A 25,981-nucleotide genomic window follows, 5' to 3' on the forward strand; every position below is an offset into this window, starting at 1 on the left:
TGATCCCCAGCATTACTGATGGTCTCCAAGCTCCACCAGAAGTGATCTTGAGTGCAGAACCAGGAATAAGACCTGAGCACTGCCATATGTAGCCGGAAGAAACAAAAACAGCTGCCCAGCCACCTGTGTCACGTACAGCTGAGTGCAAATACTTGATGTCTCAGTACCTCCACGATGTCAGCATCCTTAGTCAGTTTCAGGGGAGCCTGTTGGGCCTAGTGAACCTACAGGTGATCATATAGTCACTGTATCCTGCGTTTTGATTTCTCACTCAGTTTGCCTTGCATTTGGCCAACCTGGGTTCAATCTGGGACATCCCATAGGGTCCCCCAAGCACCGCCAGGAGTAATCCCTGAGTACAGAGCCAGGACGAACCCCTGAGCATCTCAGGGTGTGACCGAAAGAAAGAAAGAAAGAAAGAAAGAAAGAAAGAAAGAAAGAAAGAAAGAAAGAAAGAAAGAAAGAAAGAAAGAAAGAGAGAAAGAAAGAAAGAAAGAAAAGAGAGAGAAAGAAAGAAAGAGAGAAAGAAAGAAAGAAACAAGGAAAGAAAGAAAGAAAGGAGAAAAAGAAAGGAAAGAAAGAGAGAAAAAGAAAAAGAAAGAGTAAGAAAAGAGACTGACAATTTTCTCACCCCATGGGAAGTGAAGGGTGTGACTCCCTAGTCCCTATTCCCCTTCACCCCCTCCACACTTTCCTACATCCCCATAGCCCCTCCCTGCCTACAACAGGTAGTTTGGGGGACAGAAGGTAGGGGAGCAAAGACATCCACGAGGCAAAAAGGAAGCAGCAAGCAACTTGTTTGTCCTGGGCAGCAGCATTAGAAACCTGTCTGCCAGCCCCCCTTCCCTCAAGCCTTGGATGGGTGCACAGGAAGTTCCCCAGGCAGAAGTCAGTCAGTTGGCTGGTCAGCAGCAGCTCAGAGGTCAGGTGAGGACCTCTGTGTCTTTGGGGACTGGGGGGAGCTCTGCTGATCTTTCCACACACACACACACCCCGCCCTCAGCTTTCAGTCCCTGGAAACGCCAGAAATCCATCACCATGGGTCCTCCAGCAGGTCCCACAGCCGGGTGCTGCTAGAGTCAGACAAGTCAGCCGAGAAGATACTGGGGGCTGGCGGGCCGCAGCCCAGCGGGGGTCCCCCACTCAGAACTTCCAGCCAGTCCAAGGAGTCTGTGGGGGGCCTGGGAGAGTTGGGTGGGGAGTTCACTGGGGACGGGATCGAGGAAGAGAAGACAGATGACAAGCCTTCAGAGTCCGGGGACGGGGACAGCACATCAAAAGAGCCAGGGAAGTCTAGCGGGATGGGGGGCTGCGGGTCTGCGGGGGAAGGAAAGGACTGTTAGCTCAGGGAGGCGGAGGTCCCAACCCCAACCCCTTCTTCCTCATTCAAAGGATCCAGGTCCCCCAGCCCACTCCTCCCCAGGACGCGGTAACCCAGACCTAACCCTTCACCCCTCCAGCCCCCCAGTCCCCAGACCTAGGACTGGGGTCTGGGGCTCTTACCCTCCGGTTCCAACTGATCCTCCAGTATATCATCGATGCCCCGGTTTGGCAGCAACTGCGGACGAGCAGAAACGGCATGAGCAGGGCACTCGGGCCGGGACCCTGGCCCGCCCCTGCCCGCTCTCGCTCACCTGCGCCCTACGGATCGCCTCCTGCAGCTCCTCCTCCAGAGTGAGGGCAGTCGGAGCCGGCCCCGAGGGAAGCGTCGGCTCGGGCGGCGGAGTTGGAGCCCGCGCTGGGGTCAGAACCGGAGTTGTCACTGAGTTTTCCGTGGCACGTGGAAGAGGTGGCGGCTGAGACGAGGCTCTGGACTTGCACTAGAAGCGTGAGCCGGGCGACGATTTACAAACCGCACCCCCAGGTGCAACCCCACCCACTCGCAGCTGCACCCGAGGGTCCCCTTCTGGCCCAGGCGCTTGATCCCGCCCCCGGCCCCGCCTCCTATTCTTTCATTGGCTTCTCTTCCCTTAAGCTCTTCCTCCGACGGGCCTGGCCACGCCCCGTCCCTTCGTTGGTTATTCTCTTTTTGACTCTCCAACCCGTCCCGCTTTCTCGTCTCCTCATTTGTCCACACGTGCATAACCCCGCCCTCACCGAGCCCGGCCGCCGGGAGGCTCCCGGAGCCTTGGGCCTGAATCGCGGCCAAGGACCACCCGCAGGACTGTCCTCGCGCCGCGACTTCGGCCGCTCGCGGGACGGGGTGCCGCCGCGCATGCGCTCCAGGAGCATCGCCTTGGTTCCTGACACCGGGAGGCCCCGCAGGCGCAGCTGCTGCCGGAGCTCTGAGACCTGGGTTGGAGCGGGGCGGGGAGAGGCCGTGCTGGACAGACTCCCCAGCTCAGGGGGAGCCCGGAGGAGTAGGGAGTTTGGAAATCGAGAGAGGAGGGACGCGGGGCATCCCCACAATCACCCACCAACAGGGTCCTGGATCTCCCAGGGAGGGGACAGAAGCTAAAGGTTCGAATGCTGAGACGGGCCAGCCGCTGCAAACTCACCGTCAGCTCCTCCAACTTCAGAGTCTGAAGTTCCAGCTTGTGTGCTGGGGGCAAGGGGCTGGGGACTCCGGGTGCAGAGGGATTAAGAGGAGTGGGCGTCATTCTGACAGGACACAGCAGCGGAAAAATATGTTAGAAGCATCAGAGAGAAATTCTGTCCAGGTAGCAATGCTATCTTCCAAGACTGGGCTCAAGAGGCAGCGATAGCACAGCGGGTAGGACGTTTGCCTTGCACGCGGCGGACCTGGGTTCGATCCCCGGCATCCCATATGGTCCCCCAAGCACTGCCAGGTGTAATTCCTGAGTGCAGAGCCAAGAGTAAACCCTGAGCATCGCTGGATGTGACCCAAAAAGCAAAAGAAGAGGAGGCAGGAGCTTCAGAGCCCAGAGTTCTTGGTCCCCACTGGGGCAGGAGACGAGCATCTGTTCCCAGGAAAGGGGGACCTGGGACTGAACCCTGAGTACATAAGGATGAGGCACCATATGCCTGGACAATTGGAGCTTGGGAGTGGGGGTTATGTCCCTGGCCTTGGACTCAGGATTTGAGGGAGAGAGGTTAAGGCAGGACAGAAGTCTTGAGTTTCCTGGGGAACGGAAATAGGGTTCATACCTGGAAGCTGACTGCTGTGAATTTGCCCCTTCCCATAGAGGTGGCCCACGGGGACCCTGGGCTGATCTTTCAGCCTGGGGATTCGCCCTGGATCCCTCTCTGGACTCGGGGGGCATGTACTGATGGTACGTCAGGTTCCCTTGTTGCTCTGGCTCCCGCCAGTGTGTCGAGATCTTGGAAGGCTCCTGAAAAGGCAGGTGACATCATCCATGTCAGCTATTCTACAGAGTTGGGGTGAGCAGGGCACCCTCAGGGGCTGCTGCCAGGAGAACCCAGGCTGGACTCCTAGTGGATCTGAGACTCACCTTCTTCAGCGACCTCCACGGGCAGTGTTCTGGCTCAGGGCCCTGGGCCCCAGGTCTGAAGAGGAAAGGAGCAGGGCCGGAGGGCACAGCTGGGGCCTGGGCCAGAGTGGGCCGGGAAGCAGAGATCCAGGGGTCCGAGTCTGGAACTGAGAGCTCTGCAAGCAGCACCCCCCAAGCAGGGAGGATCAAGGACTATGTGTAACCAGAACCCCAGAGGGCCCAGCCCCTGAGCTGCTGGAGGCTGACACCCCTGGAACAAAAGCCCAAAAGTGGAACTGGAGATCTAGATCATTCGATCTAGGGAGGGGACCACATCCAATGGTGCTCAGGGTTTACTCCTGGTTTTACATTCCTGGCAGTGTAGAGATTGCCAGGAACTATATGGGATACGGGGATGGAACCCAGGTTGGCTGCCTGCAAGGCAAACACCCTGCCCACTGTACTTTCGTTCCAGTCCAGGACCCAGACTTTTTGAGGAAAGAAAGAATGGGTTTGGGGTCACATCTGGCAGTGCTCAGGGACTATTCCTGGCTCTGCCCAGGGATCACTCCTGACAGTGCTCAGGGGACTCTACACAGTGCCACATGAATCCAAACCAGAGAGGGTCACATGCAGACCGAGCGCCTTAACTCTGTGTGATCTCTCCAGCCCAGGCACCCAGACTTGGACAATTCTCTAGATAAATCAAAATTTTGTCAGCAAGAGGGGTGGCAGCTGAGGCAATGGGGAGAGAGAGAAGCGGAAAGTCACATCCTGCGTTTCCTCTAGGTGCTGGTGGGGTGTCCTGCGGGGCTGGACAGTGGGAAAGGCCCCTCAGGAGCGGGAATTACAGTACCTGGATTAGCCTGAGGCCTGAGGCTGGGAAATCAAGCCAGGATTTCTGGTAGCTCTCTGGGGTACCCCTGGACAGTGGGACCACGATTCCCTCCCCTGCATGTCACCCCCACTTACTTGGGTCCTGATACCGGCGGTGGATCCGAAGCTGGAGGACTGTGGAGGGAGGCAGGAGGAGAAAGGAAGGGAGTGTCCAGGAGCTGGGCCTGGCAGGCTCTGGGAGCTGCAGTTGTTGGCGGCCACGACGCGTGCCCAGCCCCCTTACACACCCGTGCAGGCAGGCGGTGGGCGGGCGGCTCGCGGTTCCCTTTCCTGGGCCTCCCGCCTGCTCCCTGCCAGCGCGGAGCTGAGGGCCAGAGAGCTCCGGGGCTAGGAGGCAGCCAGGACACAGCCCTGCCCCCAGTTCCACCTGCCCCCTTCCCTGGCCATGCCCACCCCACCCCCTGCCCCATCGCCATTTTGGCCCCTTGGGTTGCTTTGCACGTCTCCTCTGTGCACCCTCCTTTGCACATGCCTGCTACCTCCCGGACCTCCCTGCTGCCCCCCAACCTGCTCTTCCCAGCGCTCAGCTGTGTCCCGACTCACGTCTGTGCTCCAGGTCCTTGGCGTCCTTCCGTCATCCTGGCTGGCACCCAGCCCGACTCACAAACACACTCATTTTTACACTTAGGATCTGGCCTCCCGTTTCAAAGCAAGGACCTCACCTGGTTTCCCTTTCTCCCCTCCTGCCCCCTCCCCGCCCCGTTTGTGTATCAGCACCCACCCAACCATGTCTGCACGCTCAGACCCACATTATCATCGCCCCCCCACTACCGACGTAGAAACGGGTCCCCTAGTTCTTGCTTGCTCCCTCTTCACTGCCTTGGGACCTATAACGCCACCCTGGACACTTTGTTGGCTTTATTTTGTTTTTAGGTTGTAGGCCACAGCCGACTGTGTTCAGGGATCATGACTGGCAGGGCTCAACGGACCCTCAGTGGTGCTGGGGACGGAACCTGGGTCAGCTCTGTGCAAGGCGAGGCTCTCCCCACTGGGCTCTCTCACTCTTTGAAGACTTGACAGTTTACCGACCTTTCATGGGCCACCCTGACACCCCCACTCTGCATGTCCCCTGGGCTTTGCCTGCACGCACATTTCAGCCTATTCCTCACCGCACCCAGCCCTCTGCATAGTTACCCTGCCCCCGTGCACCACCCATCAGCACAGCCACCCCCATGCCCAAGGGATCTTGTGCAAAGAACAAGCAGCACTCAGGCCCGGGGGTTCCGCGCCGCCTCCGCCCTGCCACACACACACACACACACACACACACACACACACACACACACACACACACTCCCAGAGTTAGCAGATTCCCAGGATCCCCCCAGCACCCCTTCCCACGGGCCCAGAGAGAAGCCTCTCACCGGATCGAAACTTGGAGCGAATGATTTGGGAGCGCTGAGAAGAAGCTGCCAGGGTCATTGCTGAGGGTGGGATGGAGACCTGGACTGGGAGAAGGAAGGGCCCCCAGGAGACAGGGTCAGAGTGGAGGTCGCGAGGCCCTCCGGCCTGTAGACACGACAGGGAGAGAGCCTGAGGCACTATGGAAGGGGAGAGGCAGGGGGTTGCAGGGCTGGGTTCTGGGCAAGAGGAGGAGCTGGGAGCCCAGACTTGGGCACGTGGGAGGAGGAGCTGGGGGCCTGGACTCCAGGGACTCAGGGCGGAGGCCGGGGTCTGATTCCTGACCCTGGCAGAGGCTGGCTGAGCACCTCGAAGGCTGGAAGAGGAAGGATCTGGGGTCTGGAAGGCGCTGGACGGTGGGGCTGGAAGACGTCACTCCTGAAAGCAGAGGAGCCAGCGTCCATCAGGGCAAAGGGGAGCTGGCAGGCCCTGGGGAGCACAAGAGTTTGGGGGGAGGTGTCAGCCACCAGGCTCTGTGCAGAAGGGAGTGACCAGAGAGGTGCCAAGAGTCCTGGCGGGTGTCCCCCAACCCCTCCCTCCCAGGAGCTTCTTACCATGGTGGGCCCAGCATAGCTGTGCTCTGGGCTAATCAAGCCCGGGAATCTAGGTTGGAGGTCGCGCCCCGCCCTTCCAGCCTGGACCCGCCTCGGACCCCCCTTTCTGGGACGTGCTGGGAGGCCGCGGAACCGGGGCGGGGAGACCGAGCCGCGCCTGGGACCCTGAGAAGGGGCGGGAGCTCGGGACTGGGACTGGGAGGGTCTGGGCGGGGCGGACATCGGGGCTCCCCGGCTCGCTCCTCCTCCGAGTCCCGGGGCGGCTGGGTCGGCGGGGGAGCAGCCCGCGGACTGACTGCAGCAGGTGCGGGGAGAGGGGCTCCCGGGGAGCCGCCACGGCAGGTGGTCACGTCCCGGCTCTGGCGGCAGGTGCCACCTGTCGCTGACTTTTTCCCTGACGCAGCAGCGGGAGTCGAATTCAGGGAAATTGAATTCAAGTTCAAACTGGAGTCCTGACTCGGGTCTGAGGCTGGGGGTTCTGGGGGGTGGGAACTGAGATCCGGGTGTTGGAAAGGAGAAAGGGTCTGGACTTCCAGAGCTGAGGGAGGCCGGCGAAGGGTGCTCCTTAGAATTGGGGGTGTGCCTGACAAACAGAACGGTTTTGATGGGGGCTGGGAACCGATTTCCTGTGCCTGATAGGGGAAAGATTAGAGCATAGACGCTGTGGTCAGCGGGAGAGATGACTGGTTCCCCTTGGCAGAAGGGAGGACCTGAGATTTGGCACATCAAGCACGCTCAGAGCTGTCCTGGGATGCGTGGGGGGCCCAATGCTCCTGGATTGGATTACAGGCATGAGGGCAAGCCGAGGCCATAGCTATAAATACCTTCTCCGACTGGGCAAGAGCCCAAAGCCCCAGGCAAAGGCTGTGCTACTCTATTCCTTGGAAAAGCAAATCACTAGAGCTTCACAAATAAGGCGTTGCCAATACCAGATACCTTTATTGCTCCCGCCACTCAAATCCCAAACCCAGCATCCCACCATCCCAGCTCTGCTACCCAAAAACTCAAACTCCCAGCAGTCCACGCTGGAGAGAACTACAACTCCCAAGAAGCTCAGCGCTCCCGCGAGCCCCGGGGAGCAAGCGACGACTTGAAGGTTGGCGCGTTCACTTGCTATAGGCTCTTAAGAAGGCGTGGCCACGGGAGGTCCGTGGCGGTGATTGGCCGGCAGTTCCTGCTGCTCAAGATCCCAGAGCAGGCGGCGGAGCCTGCGCAGTTCTCGGTGCAAAGCGTCGTCCGTTACCGGACCCGTTAGACGCAGGCGCGAGCTGCCCAGGGGCAGGATGAGGGGTGGGTGGGAGGAGAAGCTTTCGAAGATATCCCCTATGGAACCGAAGAAGCCGGAATTAAGTTCTGAAAATGGGTGTGAGGCGGCAGCGTCGGGGAAAGCCGAGGCTGCGGCACGCCCAAAGGAAAAAAACTTCAACTCCCAGCAACCTCTAGGGCAAGAGTTTTACGCGACTCTTGGCATCCCCGGGTCATCATGGGAGTTGTAGTCCAAATTATGACACCCCCCGCCGCGCTCTCACCCCCCCCCTTCTTTTTAAGGTTCTAAAGTCAGTGCAGGCTGACACACCAGACACCCTGTCACCATTCTCCTCACCTGTGTCCACAGCGTCTCGCTCCGCAGTTGGAGGGTCCCAGGCTGGGGGTGGCCCACGGCCAGGCCCCAGCTGGTAGTGGCTGAGGATATGGTGGAGCTGAGCAGGGGTCAGTGTTGGGTGGTCAGTTCGTAGACTGCTCCATGAAGCCTGGTGGCGAGAGTTGTTGAGAAGTTTAGCTCAGCAGAACAATCCTAAATGGAAGACCTGTTATGGGGGCTGGTCAGTGGGAAGACACTGGAGTTTGTCTTAATGCTCTGGTTGTCATTTTTCTCTTTTTGTTTGGTCACATCTGGGCATGCTTAGGGGATACTCCTGGCACTGCAGTCAGGGATTACTCCTGCTGGTGCTGGGGTGCCAAGGATCTAACTGGGTGGGTGGCGTGCAAGGCAAACGCCCTCCAGGCTGTACTATCTCTCAGGCCCTCTGGTTATCTTTTTTTTTTTTTTTTTTTTTTTGCTTTTTGGGTCACACCCGACAATGCACAGGGGTCACTCCTGGCTCATGCACTCAGGAATCACCCCTGGCGGTGCTCAGGGGACCATATGGGATGCTGGGATTCGAACCTGGGTCGGCTGCGTGCATGGCAAACGCCCTACCCGCTGTGCTATCACTCCAGCCCCTCTGGTTATCATTTAAATGATTGTCGGGAAGGGCATGTTCTTCGTCTCAAGCCCCAGGGCTGGAGAAGTAATGCAAAGAGGGGGAGCCATGCTTTTTATGTGGGAGTCCTGGATTCCTGGATTGGTTTTCTGCAACACAGACATGGTCCCCAGAACACCAGCCAGGGGTCACTCCTGAGCACAGAGCCCAGAATAGCCTCTGAGCACTGCTGGGCGTGGCCCCAAATTCCCAAAACAAATAAAAGGAATACATCAAATCTAGCTGCCAGTGGAATCATCACTGTGGTGAAGACAGAAGCTCTGGATCCAGATAGCCTGAATTCAAACACTGAGATTTGAGGGAGGGATTGACTCAAAGGGCCAGAGCATACCGTTTGTATGTGGGAGAACACTGTGTGGTCCCCTGAGCATTGCTAGGAGTGACTCCTGAGTATGGTCAAATAGGCCCTACACACACATCTCACTCACCAGGCACGCAACTCATTGGAGGGCATATATCTGACTCTGCATTTCTGCGTTTCTGCCCTGGCACCAAGCAGAACCAAGTCAGCAACTGTCTACATTCTGGGCAGTCTCTGTACCCTAATTTCCTCGGTGAACAGTAACTACCTAGTACCACGGTTATGACGATTCAAAAAACATCAAGATTTAAAATCCATGGAATACTGCCAGGTGTTTATCCATCTTTTGTAAAAGTTGATCCATCCAACTTGACTGTCAGCTTCCTGGCATGAATAAAGGGGCCAAATTCCTAACCAACTTAATCAGCATTCCATGATGGGCACGCAATTTCTGTTTGAGGACCTGCGATGTGGTTTTGGACTTGGTGGTGGTAGACAGGATTTTCACAACGAGCTCTGTGAATCATTCCTAGTGAGGCACAGGGGATCATGTGGGGATCTGGGGAACAAACCCCAATTGCCCATATGCAAGGCAAGTGCCCTACCCACTGTACTATCTGGCCCCTCTGTGGATATTTTGTTTTGTTTGGGGACAACATCCAGGTATGCTCAGGACTTACTCCTGGCTCTGTGCTCAGGGATCATTCCAGGTTGAGCTTATGGGGCCCCATTAAACCCAGGTCATTCCCAGGCAAGGCAAGTACCTTACCCACTGCTCTCTCTCTCTGTCTCTCTTTTTTCTTTTTTTATTTTGCGGGGGAGGGTCACACCCAGCATTGCACAGGGGTTACTCCTGGCTCATGCACTCAGGAATTACTCCTGGTGATGTTTGGGGGACCATATGGAATGCTGGGAATTGAACCTGAGTCAGCTGTGTGCAAGGCAAATGCCCTACTGGATGTGCTATCGCTCCAGCCCCCACCCTCTGCACTCTCTCCTCAATGATCACAATCCTTGGCCTATCCCAGACTTCCTGAATGATGGTGTGTGAGGAAGGGGGCCCTGGAAGGGGGTTCTGGAACTCTGATCAATAAGTCCCACTGTACTTGCCAGTTTCTTTGAAGCTCCCCCCTCCCTCTGATGGCACTGTAACCTGGGATGGGGGCGGAAGGGAGGGCAGGGGATAGCCATGCTGTCGTGGCAAAGGCAAGCCGAGCCAGAGGCTGGCGAGGTGGCGCTGAGTTCACCTTGAGCAGGGAAGTTCGAGGCACACACAGCAGGTTCACAGCCATGGAGAGTTTCCGGAAGAACTCGGTGGCAATGTCGCCCAGCCCTGCCCCCTGGAGCCAATCCAACACTAGGTCCAGGTTGGTTCGGATCTGGACGGCTCGGGACCACTGATAGAAAGGCCGGCCTTGACCTACGGGGGAAGGAAACGTGCTAGATTAGGTGGCGGCTCCCCCTCAGGTGGGGGGCTGGAGCATGACTCTCCAGGATTCCCCTGAAGGTGAGCCCAGAGCCTGGGAGGAGGGGGGTCTCAGGCAGCCTCCCGCTCCCTTCCCCATCTGCTCCTCACCTCGCTCCATCAGCGAGTTGAGAAGGGAGGCGTTGGAGAAGAAGAACAGGTAGCCGAAAGTCTGAGACACGAGGTCGGGGTGCAGCTCACACTGACTGGTCAGTTCCAGAGCGGCCTGGAACACGCCCAGGGTGGGTCTCAGCCCCGGGGGCATGGCCCCCAGCTCGGCCCCAGGCCCGGGCAGCTCGGCCCCAGCGGTGAACGGGTTACTATCCAGGAGAGCAGGCAGCGTGGAATACAGAGTCTGAGGAGATAAAGACGGGAAACAAACTCCTTGGAAGCTGCAGGGTGGTCGAGCACAAACGAAAGTGGGGATGTCACCAAAACCTCCTGGGAGTTGTAGTTCAGGGTCATCAGTCCTAAGTGTCCCTCTAGAAATATCTACCTGCTGGATGTGTTTCTAGCATTCAACAGACCTGGGTCACTTCAAGTTCTTTGTTTTGGTTTGGGGGCCATATCCAGTGACGCTCAAGGATTATTCCAGGCTCTGCACTCAAGAATTACTCCTGGTGGTGCTCTGGGAACCATATGGGATGCCAGGGATCGAACCTGGATTGGTCACATGCCAGGCAAATACCCTCCCCATTGTACTACTGTTCTAGCCATCTATTTAAGTTCTTAAGAAGCCTTTTCCAGGGGGCTGGAGCAATAGCACAGCCGGTAGGGCGTTTGCTTTGCACACGGCCAACCCGGGTTCGATTCCCAGCATTCTATATGGTCCCCTGAGCACTGCCAGGGGTAATTCCTGAGTGCAGAGCCAGGAGTAACCCCTGTGCATCACTGGGTGTGACCCAAAAAGAAAAAAAAAAAAAAGTATTTATTTATTTATTTTTGCGTCATACCCGGCAATGCACAGGGGTTACCTCCTGGCTTTGAACTCAGGAATTACTCCTGGTGGTGCTCAGAGGACCATATGGGATGCTGGGAATCGAACCCGGTCGTCCGCTTGCAAGGCAAACGCCCTACCCACTGTGCTACTGCTCCAGCCATGCCCCCCCAAAAAATTTAAATGAAGCCTTTTCCAAACCAGGAAGATGACACAAAGAACTCAAACACATACTCTTCGTGTGGGGCCTCAAGTTCAATGATCAGCTCTGCTGGGTCCCCCTAACTCTGCCTCCTTGCAAAAAAAAAAAAAGTTTCCGGAAGTCTCTTGAATATTTTCAGACCTACCTCTGGTGCCTTATGGAACGTGTAGTTCTCCACTTAAGGAGGACAAAGGATACTGAACAGACCCACTTTGATCAAGAATTATTTATCCAGAATTCCCAAAGGAAAGAAGAATAATGGAGAGTGAGGAAGTGGGCGTGGTGTGGCTCTGAGCCAGTGGAAAGTGAGATCAGACCGGGACAGGAAATGAGGTCACAGACAGAGAAGAAAGAAAATCTCATTTGGCTGAGATGTACAGCAAGGGAAGCCTTGAGGAAAGAGTGTCACAAATTAACGTTGCTTAAGGAACGTGAAACCATGTGGAGCAGGGCTCACGCAAAGCCAGAAAAGCCAGCGGATTCCAGGAGACAATACGAAGGGCCCAAACGATAGTCCAGTGCAACGCCCAGCTTCACCAGAAGTGATCCCTGAGCACAGAGCCAGGAGGAAGCCTTGAGCACCACCAGGTGTGGTCCCCAAAGCAAACAAAAACACAATGTCAAAGGGCAGTGGAGGGAATCTGCAAGATTGGCCATGGAATAGGGTTTGTGGATCGGAAAAGGGAAGGAACTTGGCGCCACAGGAAGTGAGGCCAGATAAAAGGTGAGCGTGGCTGCCTGACCCCCACACGGTACTCGCTCCACCAAGAGCTACTTTACTACTTGGATATCTATCGATCAGGGAATGAAAGGGGGACTTAGAAAACATGAGCTGGAGAAAGTGAGAACGACCCAATAAACAGTGAGCTCATCCTGCCCCCGGGCCAGAGGTTCTGGGACAGGAAGAGAGGCCAGACACGCAGGAAGTGATGCTCCTGCACACCCGAAGCGGTGTCAGAATAGCACGGGACTGGCCCGAAATGGGAAAGGACATCAGAGCAGCAAGCCGGAAGTGACAGCAGGGAAGGAGCCGGCTCTTGGAACAGGAAGTGGCAGCACAGCAAACCGGAAGTGAGGGCGTGCAAGAACCCACCTTGGTGAGGTAGTAGACAGACTGCTGGAAGGTACACATGATGACCTCATCCAGGAGGGCCATGGCCTCATCGCATAATTCCAAGTCATTGCAGAGCTGTGGATCTGAGGACAGGCCTGGGGGTGAGAGGGAGACACATGAGGCTGGAGGGGCCGATGCCTGGTCCTCAGGTTGGGGGAGGGGAGGGGGCAAGTGCTAGGAACACGGATGGGCTGGTGCTCACCCTCCTGGTCAGCCTCCTTTTCCATCTCTAGCACCTTCTCTTGCACGAAGCTCAGCAGCTCCGTGGTGTTGGCCATCCACAGCATGAGCGGCCGAAGCTCCACCGACACAGCCTCAGGGGTCAAGGGCACCTCCGGGACCCCCTCGGGGTGGCTAAGGAACGAGAAAGAGACCCTGATCCCTGCTCAGCCCCCGCATCAGACCCTAAGTGCTGGGTCTCACTGGGGACCATTTCACAGGAATGAGAAGCTTGCACCGAGTCACCCACGCGGGGAAGGCGGAGCCGGCAGCCACGGAGCGCGAAGCCCTCCCTTCTCCCCATCACTGCTCTTACTTTTCTGGCTGACGGTCTCCGATTTCCTTAATCTTTTCCTGTGGGACAGTAAGGTCAGAATCAGGGTGAGGAGAGTTGGGAAGAAAGAGCTATAAAGGAACACACTGATTTTTTTTGTGTGGGGGAGGCGCATACCTGGCCTTAGCGGGTGGGTTGCATGCAGAGCAAGTGTCCTACCCACAGAGCAGTGGCTTGGGCCCACATACTGGTTTTTCTCCTCACACCTGACCATCTCTCACCAGTTTACAAATCACTTTACAAATGGACTCTAACCCTCGGGCTTCACTCTTTTTTTCTTTTTGGGTCACCCCCAGCAATGCTCAGGGGTTACTCCTGGCTCATGCACTCATGAATTACTCCTGGTGGTGCTCGGGGGGGACCCTATGGGATGCTGGGAATTAAACCCGGGTCTGCCGGGTAAATGCCCTACCTGCTGTGCTATCCCTCCAGCCCCTCTCCTGAGCTTTTAAAACACACAACCCTGTGCTGTGGAGTGGCCCACCTCCCTTCGAATCGCTTCCGGGTTCAAGCGGAGCTCCTTCTAACTCCCTAGAACTACATCCTCAACCTCTGTACTGTCTTCCTCCACCCCCACCTTTGTCATTTTGGGTCAGACCCGGTGATGCTCAGGGGTTACTCCTGGCTCTTCACTCAGAAATTACTCATGATGGTGTTTGGGGACCTGACAGGATGTCGAGGATTGAACCCCCGTTGGCCGCCCTACCCGCTGTGCTATTGCTCTGGCCCCAACTGCACCATGTCTTAAACCAACAGAAGGAAACCTCTTCCTCTCTCCCCTGCCTCTTCCACTGTGCCTCCGCCTGTAGGTGGGATGGCATTGTTCTCCTTCACCTCTAGGAACCCTCTCACCCACTCCACCTCCGAGCTGCAGGCCCTCTCACCTCTCACAAATCTTCACCGGCTCCTCCTGCCTCAGGGACCTGCCCCCATCTCCCCAAATGATTTCATCATTGATACAGACCCCACGGATGGGTACAAACTTCCCTTGCACTTGGCAGAAACTCTCCCCTCCCAACACTCTTTGGGGCCCCTAACATCCTCCCGAGGTACCTTGGGAAATGCAGTTTCCTCCCAAGCTGGGTTGGGGACAGAAAGGGGCCCAGGAGAAGCTGGGGTTGGGGAGGTGGGGGGGAGTCCTGGGACGGAGAGGGGGCGCTGGATGGCACTGGGGCATCTCACCCATACGGCCTCTTTGATGAGACGGGCCAGGCGGCCCAGCAGGCGCGGCAGGTGGCCCAGCTCCAGCTCCCGGGCCGAGTGCTGCACGCACAGTGCCAGCAGCGTGGCGGGCCCCAGCGGCGGCAGGTCCCCGGCTCCGGCGGCCGCTGCGCGCACGATCTCGCCCAGCAGCGCCTCCTCCTCCCGCGGTCGGAAGCGCAGCACCGGCTCGCGGCCGTCCAGGTAGGCGGCCAGCGCCTCCCCGCGCTCCTGCAGGCCGCGGCCGCACAGGCGGCAGGAGAAGGCCCAGCCGGGCCCCGGGGGCGCGGCCCCAGGACGAGCCGGCAGCCAGGGAGGCCGCGCGGGCCCAGAACCCCCAGCGCGGGGGTCCTTGTACATGAAGAGGAAGTGCTCGCCCAGCCCCAGGAGGTCGCCGGGGTGCAGCTCGGCCTCCCGCAGCAGGAGGCACCCGTTGTGCGTGACCGGCGCGCCCCGGGACGGGCGCACCAGGGCCGGGGGCTCGGGCCCCGCCCGCACGGTGCAGTGGCGGGGCAGGATGTCGGGGGCGCTGAGAAAGGTGTCCACATACGGGGCCGGGGACCCACCCCGGGCCGAGGGGTTCCCTCCGCGTCCGAACACGTGCTGCTCCCTGGTCATCACGTACACCACGAAGTCCTGCAGTGAAGGGACGGGAGGGGGGGGAGCGGGGGAGGGAGGAGGAGAGTCCGGCTGTAGCTCCGGGGCCCGCCCTCAGAACGCTCCCACCAGTTCAGGACTCCCAGAATGGGCTCTTCCGAGGACATCTCGTGGTGTCCCGCAGGACTCTCCGAATACCCGAAGCGCCACTCACTTCCGCGGCCGGACCGTCCCATAACACCCGCTTGAAGACAGTATTCTGATAAGGACACCCTTTTATGTTTTTATTTTCTTTCCTTTTCCTTTTTTTGTTATTTATTTATTTATTTATTTATTTAATTTAATTTATTGAGGCTGGTGGTGCTCAAGGCTCTGCGCTCAGGGATCACTCCTGATGGGTATTGGAAAACCATATGAGGTGAAGGGAATGGAACCCAGGGTCAACAGCTTGCAAGGCAAGTAAGTGTACTGTCTCCGTGGGCACCTGCTATACTATCTCTCCTGACCCAAGGACAACCCCCTTTTTTTGGGGGCATAGAAGACCAGGGTTTTTTTTGTTTTTTTTTTGGGGGGTCACACCGGGCAATGCTCAGGGCTGACTTCTGGCTCTGCACTCAGGAATCACTCCTGGTGGTGCTCCGGGGACCATATGGGATCCTGGGAATTGAACCTAGGTCGACCACGTGCAAGGCAAACGCCCTACCCGCTATACTATCGCTCCAGCCCCAAGGCCAGTTTTTTTTTAGAGAGGCCAGTTCCCTCCTTCAATGTAAGAACGCTTTCCAGGAAATCTTTTTCCAATAGAAGATCCCATCTTCTCTACTCCAGACTCTTTATAATCCCAAAGCAAGGAAGCAACCATGTGAAAGAGATTCCTCCCTCCCTTATACCAAATGTTCTTCCATTTCCCCATCCTGTGAGGAACACAGTTCCCAGGAGACCCAATTTGACAAGCCTAACCCGAGGATGGAGGATTCCAAAGAAATCTTCCCTTACACTAATGGACACTCTCAATACTCTCACCCCCAGGCTGGGGAGAGTAGTGGGCAGGGCAGGAATGTCTGCAAAGGCCGAGGTTCAATCCCCGGCATTGCACAGTCTCTTGTGCACCACTTGGTTTTGCCCTGGTGGCTTCCAACACTGCTAGGGAGAACACCATAGCCCCTCTCCCCCGAAAAAAAAGTATCTCCAAGGAGATTCCTTGGAGTGGGGAGAGCTCTTCCAGGAACCCCTGTCACTGTTCTCAAGGACACCCACTTGGATTATTTTTTTACTTTGTGGGTCACACTTGGCAATGTACAGGGGTTACACCTGGCTCTGCACTAGGGATTACTCCTGTCGGTGCTCAGGGAACCATATGGGGTGCTGGGAATTGAACCCTGGGCGGCTGTGTGCAAGGTAAATGCCCTACCCGCTGTACTACTGCTCTAGCCCTGGACACCCACTTCTAAAGTGATATCCCGCCTCATACACCAACCACCCCCTTCCTGAAAGGATTCTCCCATACCCGGTCTGTTCTGTTTGTTTAAAAATGGAAAAGCAGGGCCCAGAGCAATAGCACAGGAGGAAGCATTTGTGTAAGGCCAATACAGGTCGGATCCCTGGTATCTCATAGGGTCCCTCAAGCACTGCCAGGAGTAATTCCTGAGTGCACAGCAAGGAGTAACCCCTGAGCATCGCCGGTTGTGACCCAAAAAGCAAAAAAAAAAAAAAAAGTGGGGCTGGAGTGATAGCACAGCGGGTAGGGCGTTTGCCTTGCACGTGGGCGACCCGGGTTCAAATCCCAGCATCCCATATGGTCCCCTGAGCACCGCCAGGGGTAATTCCTGAGTTCATGAGCCAGGAATGACCCCTGTGCATTGCCGGGTGTGACCCAAAAAGCAAAAAAAAAAAAAAAAAAAAGTAAGGGCCGGAGAGATAGTACAAAACTGCCTTGTAAAGGCTTCTCACCAAACCCAATTTGAGTCCTCAGAGCCACATGTGTGCGTTTCCCTTGAGCACCACCAGGGGTCCCTGCTGAGCACAGAGCCAGGAATAGCCCCTGAAAAGCATTGGGTGTGACCCAATGGCCTTCCCCATACACATACAAATGGAAATAGCAGCAGGGACATGTGGTTCAGTGATAAAGCTCACCCCTGCCTTGCATGAGGCCCTGAGTTCCACCTCCATACCATAGAGCAAAAAAAGAGAAAAGGGGACTAAAGTGATAGTACAGCGGGGAGGCGACTGGGGTTCCATCCCCAGCGTCCCATAAACAAATAAATAAACAAACAAATAAATAAATAAAAACAGAAAAGGAAGAACTTAGTTTGCCCCTCTTACTAGCAGTATTCCTAATATCTATAAATCTTTTACTATACTCAACTCTCATAATTTGTGGGGATGGTGGTGGAGCCAGAATTTGAACCCAGGTCTCATGCATGCAAGGCAAGTTCTTTGTGTCTGAGCCATACCCCAGCCCCTCCCATTATTTCATGAAAGGACCCTCCCTCCCTCCCTCCCTCCCTCCCTCTCACCCCCCCCCTCTCTCTTTTGGTGTTTTTGGGATCACACCTGGTGATGCTCATGGGTTACTCCTCTCAAGGGACCCTATGGAATGCCAGGGATTGAACTCAGGTCAGACTCTTGCAAGGCAAAGTTTCTTATCTTGCATACAGCCAACCTTAATTTGATTCCCGGGAGAGACTCCTAAGTACTTAATTCTCCTAAGTACTTAACTCTGCAAAAAGTTGAGAGCAGCCCTGAAGGGCTGAAGCAGGCTACTTCCTGTACTACTGCTCCAGTCCCTCCTTGCCCTCCTTTCTCTTTTTCTTTATTTCTGAGGTTTGGGTCACATCCAGCGATGCTCGGGGCTTCCTCCTGGCTCTGCATTCAGGGATCACTCCTGGAGGATTGGGGGACCACAGTGGGTGCTGGAGACTGACAAGTGCCCTGCCTGCTGTACTATCTTTCCAGCAGCTCCCTGAATGGCCCTTTTTAATCCCTTCCTGCCATGGATTTGGTCCATGGACTTTTCCAGTCTGGCAACCCCTAGAAGTGGCACCTCCGGTTCTCTGTCCCTCTTTGAAATAATGGGACGGTCCCAGACCCAAGAAGCATCTTTTGACAGTGAGTGTCCCTCTGTCCTAACCCAATAAGGGATGCACTGACGATGAACTCTAAATACCTACAATTAACTTTCAGGCTACAGGCCCCCATGAAGACATAAATGCAAGAAAGTTCCTTTCCACCACTAACTCCCTTCCTCCGTGTTCCTTAGGAACGGGCACTGCCAATACAACCATTTTTTGTTTTGTTTTGTTTTGTTCTGATTGAACCACACCACCCCGCAGTGTGCAGGGCTTTACTCCTGGATATGTGCTCAGGGATCATACCCGGTGGTGCTTTGGGGACCATGTGGTCTGCTAGAGATCAAACCTGGTATGGCGTATGCAATGCAAGCACCCTACCCACTGTGCTATTGCTCTGGTTCCTAATGCAGCCGCTTTCTTAAGGATTTTCGCTTGAGCCCACTTCTGTTGGACTCTCCTCTTCCAGAATAGATCCTTCATACAAGACCAGACAGACATTCCTGTTTGCTACTTGGCTGAGTGAATGAGCTGTTACATTCAAACCACTTCTTTTTTTTTCCTTGGCTCTGCACTCAGGAATTACCCCTGGCGGTGCTGGGGGACCATACGAATGCTGGCAATCGAATCTGGGTCGGCCACGTGCAAGACAAACGCCCTACCCGCTGTGCTATCACTCCAGCCCCTCAAACCACTTCTTACAATGAATTCACCCCATCCCTTGCCCCAAAGGGAAGGGGGGTGGAATGGTTAGGGAGGGTTGGGTTTTTGAGCCATACCTGGCAATGCTTGGGACTTAGTCCTGGCTCTGTGCTCAGAAGTCACTCCTGGCAGCACGGCCCTATGCTGTACTGAGGATCAAACCAGGAGGTAGCGGTTGAAGCTGTGTACTCTCTGTCGCCTCTCTGTCGCCCCTTCGTTGAGTAGTCTTCACCTCTTACCCCTGTCTGCAGCCAGGGAGTAACCACCCCAGATCGGCTCCAGCTCTAACAGTCATATGATGCTGCCCCCGGATCCACCCTCTCCTACTTCCCCATGGATTCTGGCTTATGCCTGCTGGACTGGCACCGTCAAGGCAACCACAAACAAAACAGTAGTTTCGGGCTACAGAGATTGTAACAGGAGTTAAAGTGCTTGTGTTGCATGCAACCCAACCTGGATTTGATCCCCAGGAGAGACTCCTAAACACAGAGTCAAGCGTAGCCCTGAAGGGGCTGGAGCAATAGCACAGCAGGTAGAGCGTTTGCCCTGCACTCAGCCAACCTGGGTTCGATTCCCAGCATCCCATAGGGTCCCCCGAGTACCACCAGGAGTAATTCCTGAGTGCAGGAGCAAGGAGTAACCTCTATGCATCTCTGGGTGTGACCCAAAAAGCAAAAAATTCTTTTTTGCCACAGGAAGCTTAGGTTTACTGGGTTACTCCCATCACAGTGCTCCCATCCCTCTGTGTTTATTTGTAACCTCTTTCTTTGTGCTCTGTTGACTTGTAAATATTGTTTTTCTCTTCTCCTCAAGTCCTTTGCATAGTTCATTCAGAGCAATGTCCTTTTTGTACAGGCACAAGAAGACAGTTAATGCTATGCTTTTGTAACATGGGAGTTAATTGACTCTCACTGATATTTACCTCCAGGGCATCTTTGTTCTCTCGACTTAAGCCTCATTGCTTTTACTTCCTAGTACCCCAAAAGCAGGGTCCTGACGAGGGACTGGATAGACCCAGGGCAAATGGTGAGTTATGTGCTACCCTGGCATCAAAATGGGCCTGGCCAAAGTGCCATAATGCTTAACTGTAAGTTATGAGCTTGGTCCTGGACAAATGCTGTCACGATCCAAAAAGCAATAACTAGATTCAGACCCTGCTTAGGTTAGAAATGATTAATCTGGCCTGAGCACTGTAGTCTGAGTCTGTGGCAAGATGTTCCCAGAAGAGCTGCCCTACAAGCCTCTACTATCTCTTACTGTGTCCATATAAAAATAACTAATAGTTAGATGTTAATTAAGATGTTAGGAGAAGAGGAATACTCCTAGGTGGTTTTTCTGCCCTTGAGCCTGATGGGCAGTCAGGAAGGGCTTTCTTATGTTGATTTGCTACGGAACTGGGTGTAGCTTGGCCCGGAGTGCTAGGGTGGAGAGATGAGGTGTGGAGAGAGAGAGAGTTGGAGCTGGGAGACAGAGCAGGGAGCAAGAGGGAGTGCAGAGAGATGAGAGGGAGAGACTAGAGGAGACAGGAATGAGGGACAGTGTGGACAAGCGGCCCGAGGACCACCTGAACCCGGTGGCAAGGGGGAGAGTCATCAGGGCCTCCCCTCATCGCTCGGAGATTACAGAGGATGTTTGCCTTGCATGTGGCCAACCAGAGTTTGATGCCTGGCATTCCATATGATTCCCTGAGCACTGCCAGGAGCAGTACCTGAGCGCAGAGCCAGGAGTAACCTCAGAGCATGACTGGGTGTGGTCCAAAAAGGGAAAAAGGGAAAAAGATTGGGACACTTGCCTTGTATGCAGCCAAAGTGGGTTTGGTCCCCAGAGCCGCACCAAGAGTGATCCCTGGGCCAGAGCGATAGATAGTACAATGGGTAGGGCATTTGCCTTGCATGCAGCTGACCCGGGTTCAACCCCTGGCATCCCATATGGTCCCCCAGCACCGCCAAGAATAATTCCTGATTGCAGAGACAGGAGTAACCCATGAGCATCACTGGGTGTGACCCGAAAAGAAAAAAAAAAAGAGTGATCCCTGACTAAACCCTGAACATAGCCAGATGTAGTCCTTCCCTGCCCCTCAAATCAAACTTAAATAATGGATTAAGGAATAGCTTTCAAAATGGATTGAGTAGAACCAAAATTATAGATCGAAGAGCAGAGACCCAGGTTTCAGGCTCAGCACCTCAGATGTGTGTGGTCTGCCAAGCACTGCACAGAAATGGGCCCTAAAATGAAATAAACACTGGTTTGTATTTTTAAAATGGATTAGCCCATTCCAATGCTGGATCGGAGTGGTAATACAGCAGATAGGACACGTGCCTTTCAGGGGAGTGACCTGAGCTTTGTTCCTGGCACCCTGTATGGTTCCCTGAGCCACACTAGGTATGATCCTGAGCACCGCCAGGTGTGGCCCCCAAGTCCCAAAATCAAATTCAAAATATCAAAAATTAAATAAGATATGTACTGCATATTCCAAGAGAGGCTGGATCGATACCACAGCGGTAGGGCGTTTGCCTTGCATGTGGTCAACCCAGGTTCGATTTCTCCACCCCTCTCGGAGAGCCCAACAAGCTACCAAGAGTATCTTGCCCGCATGGCAGAACCTGGCAAGCTACACGTGGCTAAAAACAGTAATAACAAGTCTCACAATGGAGACGTTACTGGTGCCCGCTCGAGCAAATTGATGAGCGACAGGATCCACTCAAAGATATTCCAAGAGAATTTAGGCTGACCTGGAACAAGATTCCAGGTGCAAATCAAACTTCTCCCATCATGTCTCCTTTCCTGCCTGCCATTGCCACCATGTGTTCTCAGCCTTTCTCATACCTTTTTTTAGGGGGGCCACACCCAAGCTTAACACCTGGTTCTGCACTCAGGAGTTACTGCTGGCAGTGCTAAGGGGCCACCTAGGGTGCCAGGGATCGAACCCGGGCCAGCCGTGGACAAGGCAAGGGCCCTCCCCGCTGCGCTAGCTCTCCAAGCCCTTTCTCACACGTTTGCCTTCAGGATTCTGGGAGAATATTTTGGTACTCCCCACCCGTGGAAGGGAACAGCGCCTCCACTTACCTGGGCATCCTGGTAACCCTGGAGCAGCAGGAAGTATGGGCGGTTGTTGGGCGCCTGGATGAGGCACTGGGTCAACTGGTCAAAGTCGTTGGGGTCCACCGGGACTATTTGGGTGTCGGCTGCCCCGGGGGCCATGCTAAGAGCCTGCTGTCTGCGCTCCTGCTGTCGCCGTCTCCGGCCCTGCAAGCTGAGCTCCGAGACGCTACGCCTCAGGGATAAATTTTCCGAGCGCTCCTTGCCTCCAGACCCGGACGGGGCCCCGGATCCTGAACCCTGGCCAGGACTGGCCAGGGCAGCCCCACCAGACGCCGCCCGGGAGCGATTCTTCTGTGGCCGCCACGAGGGGGCGCCCGTGCCTATGGGGAGAGAGGCGAGAAGCCTGGCTGATTGGAGACTGATTTACTTATTGATTTAGTTATTTCTGTTTTTGAGCCACACCCAGCGGTGTGCTCAGGGGTTACTCCTGGCTCCACGTTCAGGGTTCACTGCTGTTCAGGGATCACTCCTGGTCGGCTCGTCAGACTATATGTAGTGCTGGGGACTGAATCCTGGCTGGCCACGTGCAAGGCAAGCATACCCTACTGTACTAAATCACTGGTCCCAAGAACCTCATTTATTCTTTGAGCTATTTTTGGAGCACCGTATGTATCAGAAGATGTTCTAGGGGGTTTTTCAGTCTACAGAGAAGAACCTGCCCTTAGGCAGACAGAAACCACCTCCACCTTCCGTGACTGCACCATTATGGGGCATCCTGACCTTGCCTGGACCCAGCAAAGCCCTGGGATGTAGTAGTTTGTGCCTAGTGAGTGGGATGATGAATGATCTCGACTGTGAAATCCAGGAGGAAGGGAACTTTATCTGCCAATGTCCTCGATGTACACCGCCCCACCGTCCTACATAATATGATGCCCAAAGTTGGCACCCAAATGAATGCTTTTCTTGAAGAGGAAAAAAAATGCACCCAACGATGCTTATAATTGCAGTTTTTTATCGTTACTATGATGTGCTGAGTCTTGTGCTAACCTCCTATATGTACAACATTTTACGGAATCTTCACCTAGGAGGATCAGAATCCAGGCCTGAGTTCAGAGCCCACAAGACTCAGTCATAGAAAATTAGCTGGAGGGCCGGAGCGATAGCACAGCGGGTAGGGCGTTCGCCTTGCACGCGGCCGACCCGAGTTCGATCCCCGGCATCCCATATGGTCCCCCAAGCACCGCCAGGAGTAATTCCTGAGTGCAGAGCCAGGAGTAACCCCTGAGCATCGCTGGGTGTGACCCAAAAAGCAAAAAAAAAAAAGAAAGAAAAGAAAATTAGCTGGAGACCCCCTGAGGCGTCCTTTGTCCTCAATGATTCAGGGGCTCCCCTCTTCAACCCACCCTCTCCTAAGCTTGTCCCATTCCTATTTCACCATTACAGCCAGCTGCTGTTCTGAAGCATTGGGGAGGATGGAGAGCTTCTCAAAGAGCCCTGACAGGGGGGCTGGGGCGATAGTACAGCAGGGAGGGCGTTTGCCTTGCAGGAGGATGACCCGGGGTTCAATCGCTGGCATCCATATGGCCCCCCGAAGACCACCAGGAGTAATTCCTGAGTGCAGAACCACGTGTAACCCCTGAGCATCGCCGGATGACCCCCAAAAGCAAAAGAAATAAAGAACCCTGGGGGCTGGAGCGATAGCACAGCGGGTAGGGCATTTGCCTTGCACGTGGCCGACCCGGGTTCGAATCCCAGCATCCCATTTGGATCCCCTGAGCACCGCCAGGGGTAATTCCTGAGTGAAGAGCCAGGAGTAACCCCTGTGCATCGCCGGGTGTGACCCCCTCAAAAAAAAAAAGAAATAAAGAACCCTGGTCGCCTGGACCTTGATCCCAGGCACCACCCTCAAGCCCCTCTCCCCCTTCACAGTTCCCCTAAATGAGGCTCCGCTCATTCTTAAGCTCTGATCCAGCAACCCATGACCTTATTCCCACGGATCATTCCTTCAGAGGCTCCAACCACAGCATCCGCCAGCTCCTCCATCAAGCCTCAGACTAGCCACCACTTCCAAGTAGGGTATACTCTTCCGCAGGTCCCGTCCTAGCATCACAGACCCCGCCCATCGGGCTTCTCCCAGGTGTCCGGGTGGTCCTGACCAGTCTCCTCCTTAGGGCCCCGTGTCTAACCCGCTCAGCCCACTGGCCTGCCTCTGCCCTCACCTCACCCCAATTCCTTCCCTCCCATTGGTCCAGCCCAAGTATCAGCCTGTCCTTCGCTAACTCCGCCCAAGCTCTAGCCACGCCCACACTTGCCCACCCACTGGCCCCGCCCCACGGGTATTCGTTTCACTATCCCCATCCACACGCTGCAGCCCCGCCCATTTACCCCGCCCACAGTGTTCGTTTTATTGGCCCACCCTCAAGTCACGGCCACGCCCGCCCGCTGGCCATGCCCCTTCCGCGCCGGGTTCTCCTCCCACCCGCCAGATGCCCCGAACTTTACTCACCGTCGCTGTCCGCCGCCCCAAAGGCTTCCTGCTCCAGGCGCCGCGCCTCCTCGCGGCCGCGCAACTCGAAACGCCGCGCCCAGCCGGGCCGCGCCCGCCACAGCTCCTGCACCAGCAGTGGGCGCTCCAAGTCGCCCAGCACGCGCAGGTGCTCCGCCCGCCACTCGCCGCTGCCCATGCCGCCCGCCGCGGGGCGGCCCAGCGCGTCGCACAGCGCGAAGGCGTCCACGCAGCTGCTCTCGCCCGGACCGCCGCCGGGGCTGCCGGCTAGCCCGTAGCGTTCCAGCGCCTCGGCCACCAGCTCACGCGCTGTGGAGCGCGCCGTGGCCAACACGCTCTTATAGTTGGCACCCGACGCCAGGCCGGCCCCGAAGATCTTGAGGACCCCCGGGGGTGCCGTGGCTCGGGAGGCTATGGGGGGCTCGGGGGCCACGCCTGCCGCCAGCTCCGGCAGTTTCTTCTCGCTGGCCCAGCGCTGCGCGCCTCCCGGGGTCCCTGGGCCCCCCGCGCCGCCAGACCCCGCGGTGCCGGTGCCTGAGCCCCGAAAAAGCTGCGAGATGCGCTTGGCCCGGCTTCCCGACGCTCCCCCGGCCGCCTTGACCGCGCCCACTCGCCGCAGCTCCACGTGCGGCGGCGGCGGGGGCAGCGGCTCGCTGCTGCGGCTCCCCGTGTCGGAAGATGAAGACCTGGGAGGCCGCGGGGCGCAGAGACCCCGGAGAGGGATACAGGAAAGACAAAGTGGGGGGGGAGGGAGGGAGATATGGAGGAGGTCGGGCAAAGACCCCGAGGGCCAGAGAGACCCAGAGAGGGAAAAAGAGGGAACAAGGGCCCGAGAAGTGGGGTGAGTGAAGACAAAGGAGTGGGCAGAGGCCCAGGCAAAGAAAGAGAAAAAGAGGGGTCTGATAAGTACCACGAATCAAACGCATCCGTGCTTAAGTAACTATCAAGGCAAAGCCCACATAAGGAAATCCAGAGAGGTGGTCAGGGAGAGGAGGAAGGAAAGTGAATCAAAGCCTGCTCCATCTATGTCTCCAGCCCTGTGTCCATCCGGCTGGCCATTTCCCCCACAGGGCGCTGGATTCCCGGAGCCAGTGTTCCCCCTTGCCTGCCTGCCAGCTTCTTTGAGCTTTTAAGACAGGACAAGGTTTCTGGGATCTCTGGCGCTCCCCAGAACAGGGATGGGGGAACACTGCCCCCTTGGGAGGGGGTACGGGTGGGTGGGTGGGTAAGTACTCACTTGACAGAGGCAGCGCTGGGCCAGCGCCGCCCCAACTTGGCCAGCTGCTTCCTGGGAGAATTGATCCACAGGCCCACGGGGAGATGAAGCTTCCCGAAGCGGGGGCTCCCGCCCTCCTTCCGCTCACCAGATAGCATGGCCCTAAGGATGGGTGGGGAAGGCCCCCAGTCTTGAAATCCTGAGTGGTGGGGCTGGGGGCCAAGGGGACTCGGAACCCTGAGTCCTGGGGAACGGGAGGTTAGGATTCAGGCTCCGGCCTTCAGCCTTCAGGGTGGAGGCGAGGATGGGAGCCTAGACCCCGGGGAGTGCTGGGAGGTGATGGGCCAGGCTTGAGGGTGAAGGGGGCTGGGCTCCCTTCTTACCCTGCTTGGGGTGCCGGCAGCTCCCGGGGGGCCTGGCTCCGTGGGCCTGGCTTGATTCCTGGCCCCTCTGCTCCAGTTCAGCTTGTGCCTGTGCCCCAGCTCCCAGCACTGGGTGGGGGACAGGAAAAGGCGAGAGGAAATCGGGCAGGAAGAGCGGGGAGGGGGCGTCCTGTGCGGGGAGCAGGCC

General features: G+C 56.3%; 2 protein-coding genes across 3 annotated transcripts; both read right to left on the reverse strand.

Moving 5' to 3' along the window:
• Positions 1 to 789: 789 nt before the first annotated feature.
• On the reverse strand, positions 790 to 6,058 carry MAMSTR (MEF2 activating motif and SAP domain containing transcriptional regulator). The gene is made up of 10 exons (XM_055145903.1): positions 5,976 to 6,058; positions 5,654 to 5,737; positions 4,365 to 4,403; positions 3,414 to 3,568; positions 3,109 to 3,293; positions 2,499 to 2,601; positions 2,098 to 2,292; positions 1,635 to 1,820; positions 1,504 to 1,558; positions 790 to 1,317 (listed from the first exon to the last, which is right to left on the reverse strand). The coding sequence occupies exons 2-10, from the start codon at positions 5,709 to 5,711 to the stop codon at positions 1,034 to 1,036; spliced, it is 1,260 nt and encodes a 419-aa protein (XP_055001878.1). The 5' UTR covers positions 5,712 to 5,737; positions 5,976 to 6,058; the 3' UTR covers positions 790 to 1,033.
• A 1,095-nt stretch (positions 6,059 to 7,153) lies between these two features.
• RASIP1 (Ras interacting protein 1) lies at positions 7,154 to 25,957 on the reverse strand. 2 transcript variants are annotated; one of them, XM_055145901.1, is made up of 12 exons: positions 25,795 to 25,957; positions 25,433 to 25,655; positions 24,196 to 24,881; positions 21,714 to 22,069; positions 14,263 to 14,916; positions 13,063 to 13,100; positions 12,730 to 12,881; positions 12,507 to 12,622; positions 10,386 to 10,629; positions 10,057 to 10,229; positions 7,848 to 7,995; positions 7,154 to 7,567 (listed from the first exon to the last, which is right to left on the reverse strand). In XM_055145901.1, exons 2-12 carry the CDS (start codon positions 25,567 to 25,569, stop codon positions 7,368 to 7,370), a joined length of 2,904 nt encoding a protein of 967 aa, XP_055001876.1. In that variant the 5' UTR covers positions 25,570 to 25,655; positions 25,795 to 25,957; the 3' UTR covers positions 7,154 to 7,367. The 2 variants fall into 2 exon arrangements, with proteins under 2 accessions (XP_055001876.1, XP_055001877.1); XM_055145902.1 differs by having other exon boundaries at positions 25,433 to 25,573; positions 25,795 to 25,956.
• Between the last annotated feature and the right edge of the window lie 24 nt (positions 25,958 to 25,981).

This window comes from Sorex araneus, chromosome 8, assembly GCF_027595985.1.
Source record: "Sorex araneus isolate mSorAra2 chromosome 8, mSorAra2.pri, whole genome shotgun sequence".
Lineage (NCBI taxonomy): Eukaryota > Metazoa > Chordata > Mammalia > Eulipotyphla > Soricidae > Sorex > Sorex araneus.

Excerpts from the sequence above, each read along its gene's own strand:
- MAMSTR (XM_055145903.1), bottom strand. The coding sequence starts at position 5,711 with ATGACCCTGGCAGCTTCTTCTCAGCGCTCCCAAATCATTCGCTCCAAG. Across the intron at positions 3,569-4,364 it reads CCGCCGGTATCAGGACCCAA|AGCTCTCAGTTCCAGACTCG; the intron begins GTAAGTGGGGGT and ends TGCTGCTTGCAG. Across the intron at positions 3,294-3,413 it reads CGTGGAGGTCGCTGAAGAAG|GAGCCTTCCAAGATCTCGAC; the intron begins GTGAGTCTCAGA and ends CTGCCTTTTCAG.
- RASIP1 (XM_055145901.1), bottom strand. The coding sequence starts at position 25,569 with ATGCTATCTGGTGAGCGGAAGGAGGGCGGGAGCCCCCGCTTCGGGAAG. Across the intron at positions 14,917-21,713 it reads AGGGTTACCAGGATGCCCAG|GACTTCGTGGTGTACGTGAT; the intron begins GTAAGTGGAGGC and ends CCTTCACTGCAG. Across the intron at positions 10,230-10,385 it reads CAACTCGCTGATGGAGCGAG|GTCAAGGCCGGCCTTTCTAT; the intron begins GTGAGGAGCAGA and ends CTTCCCCCGTAG.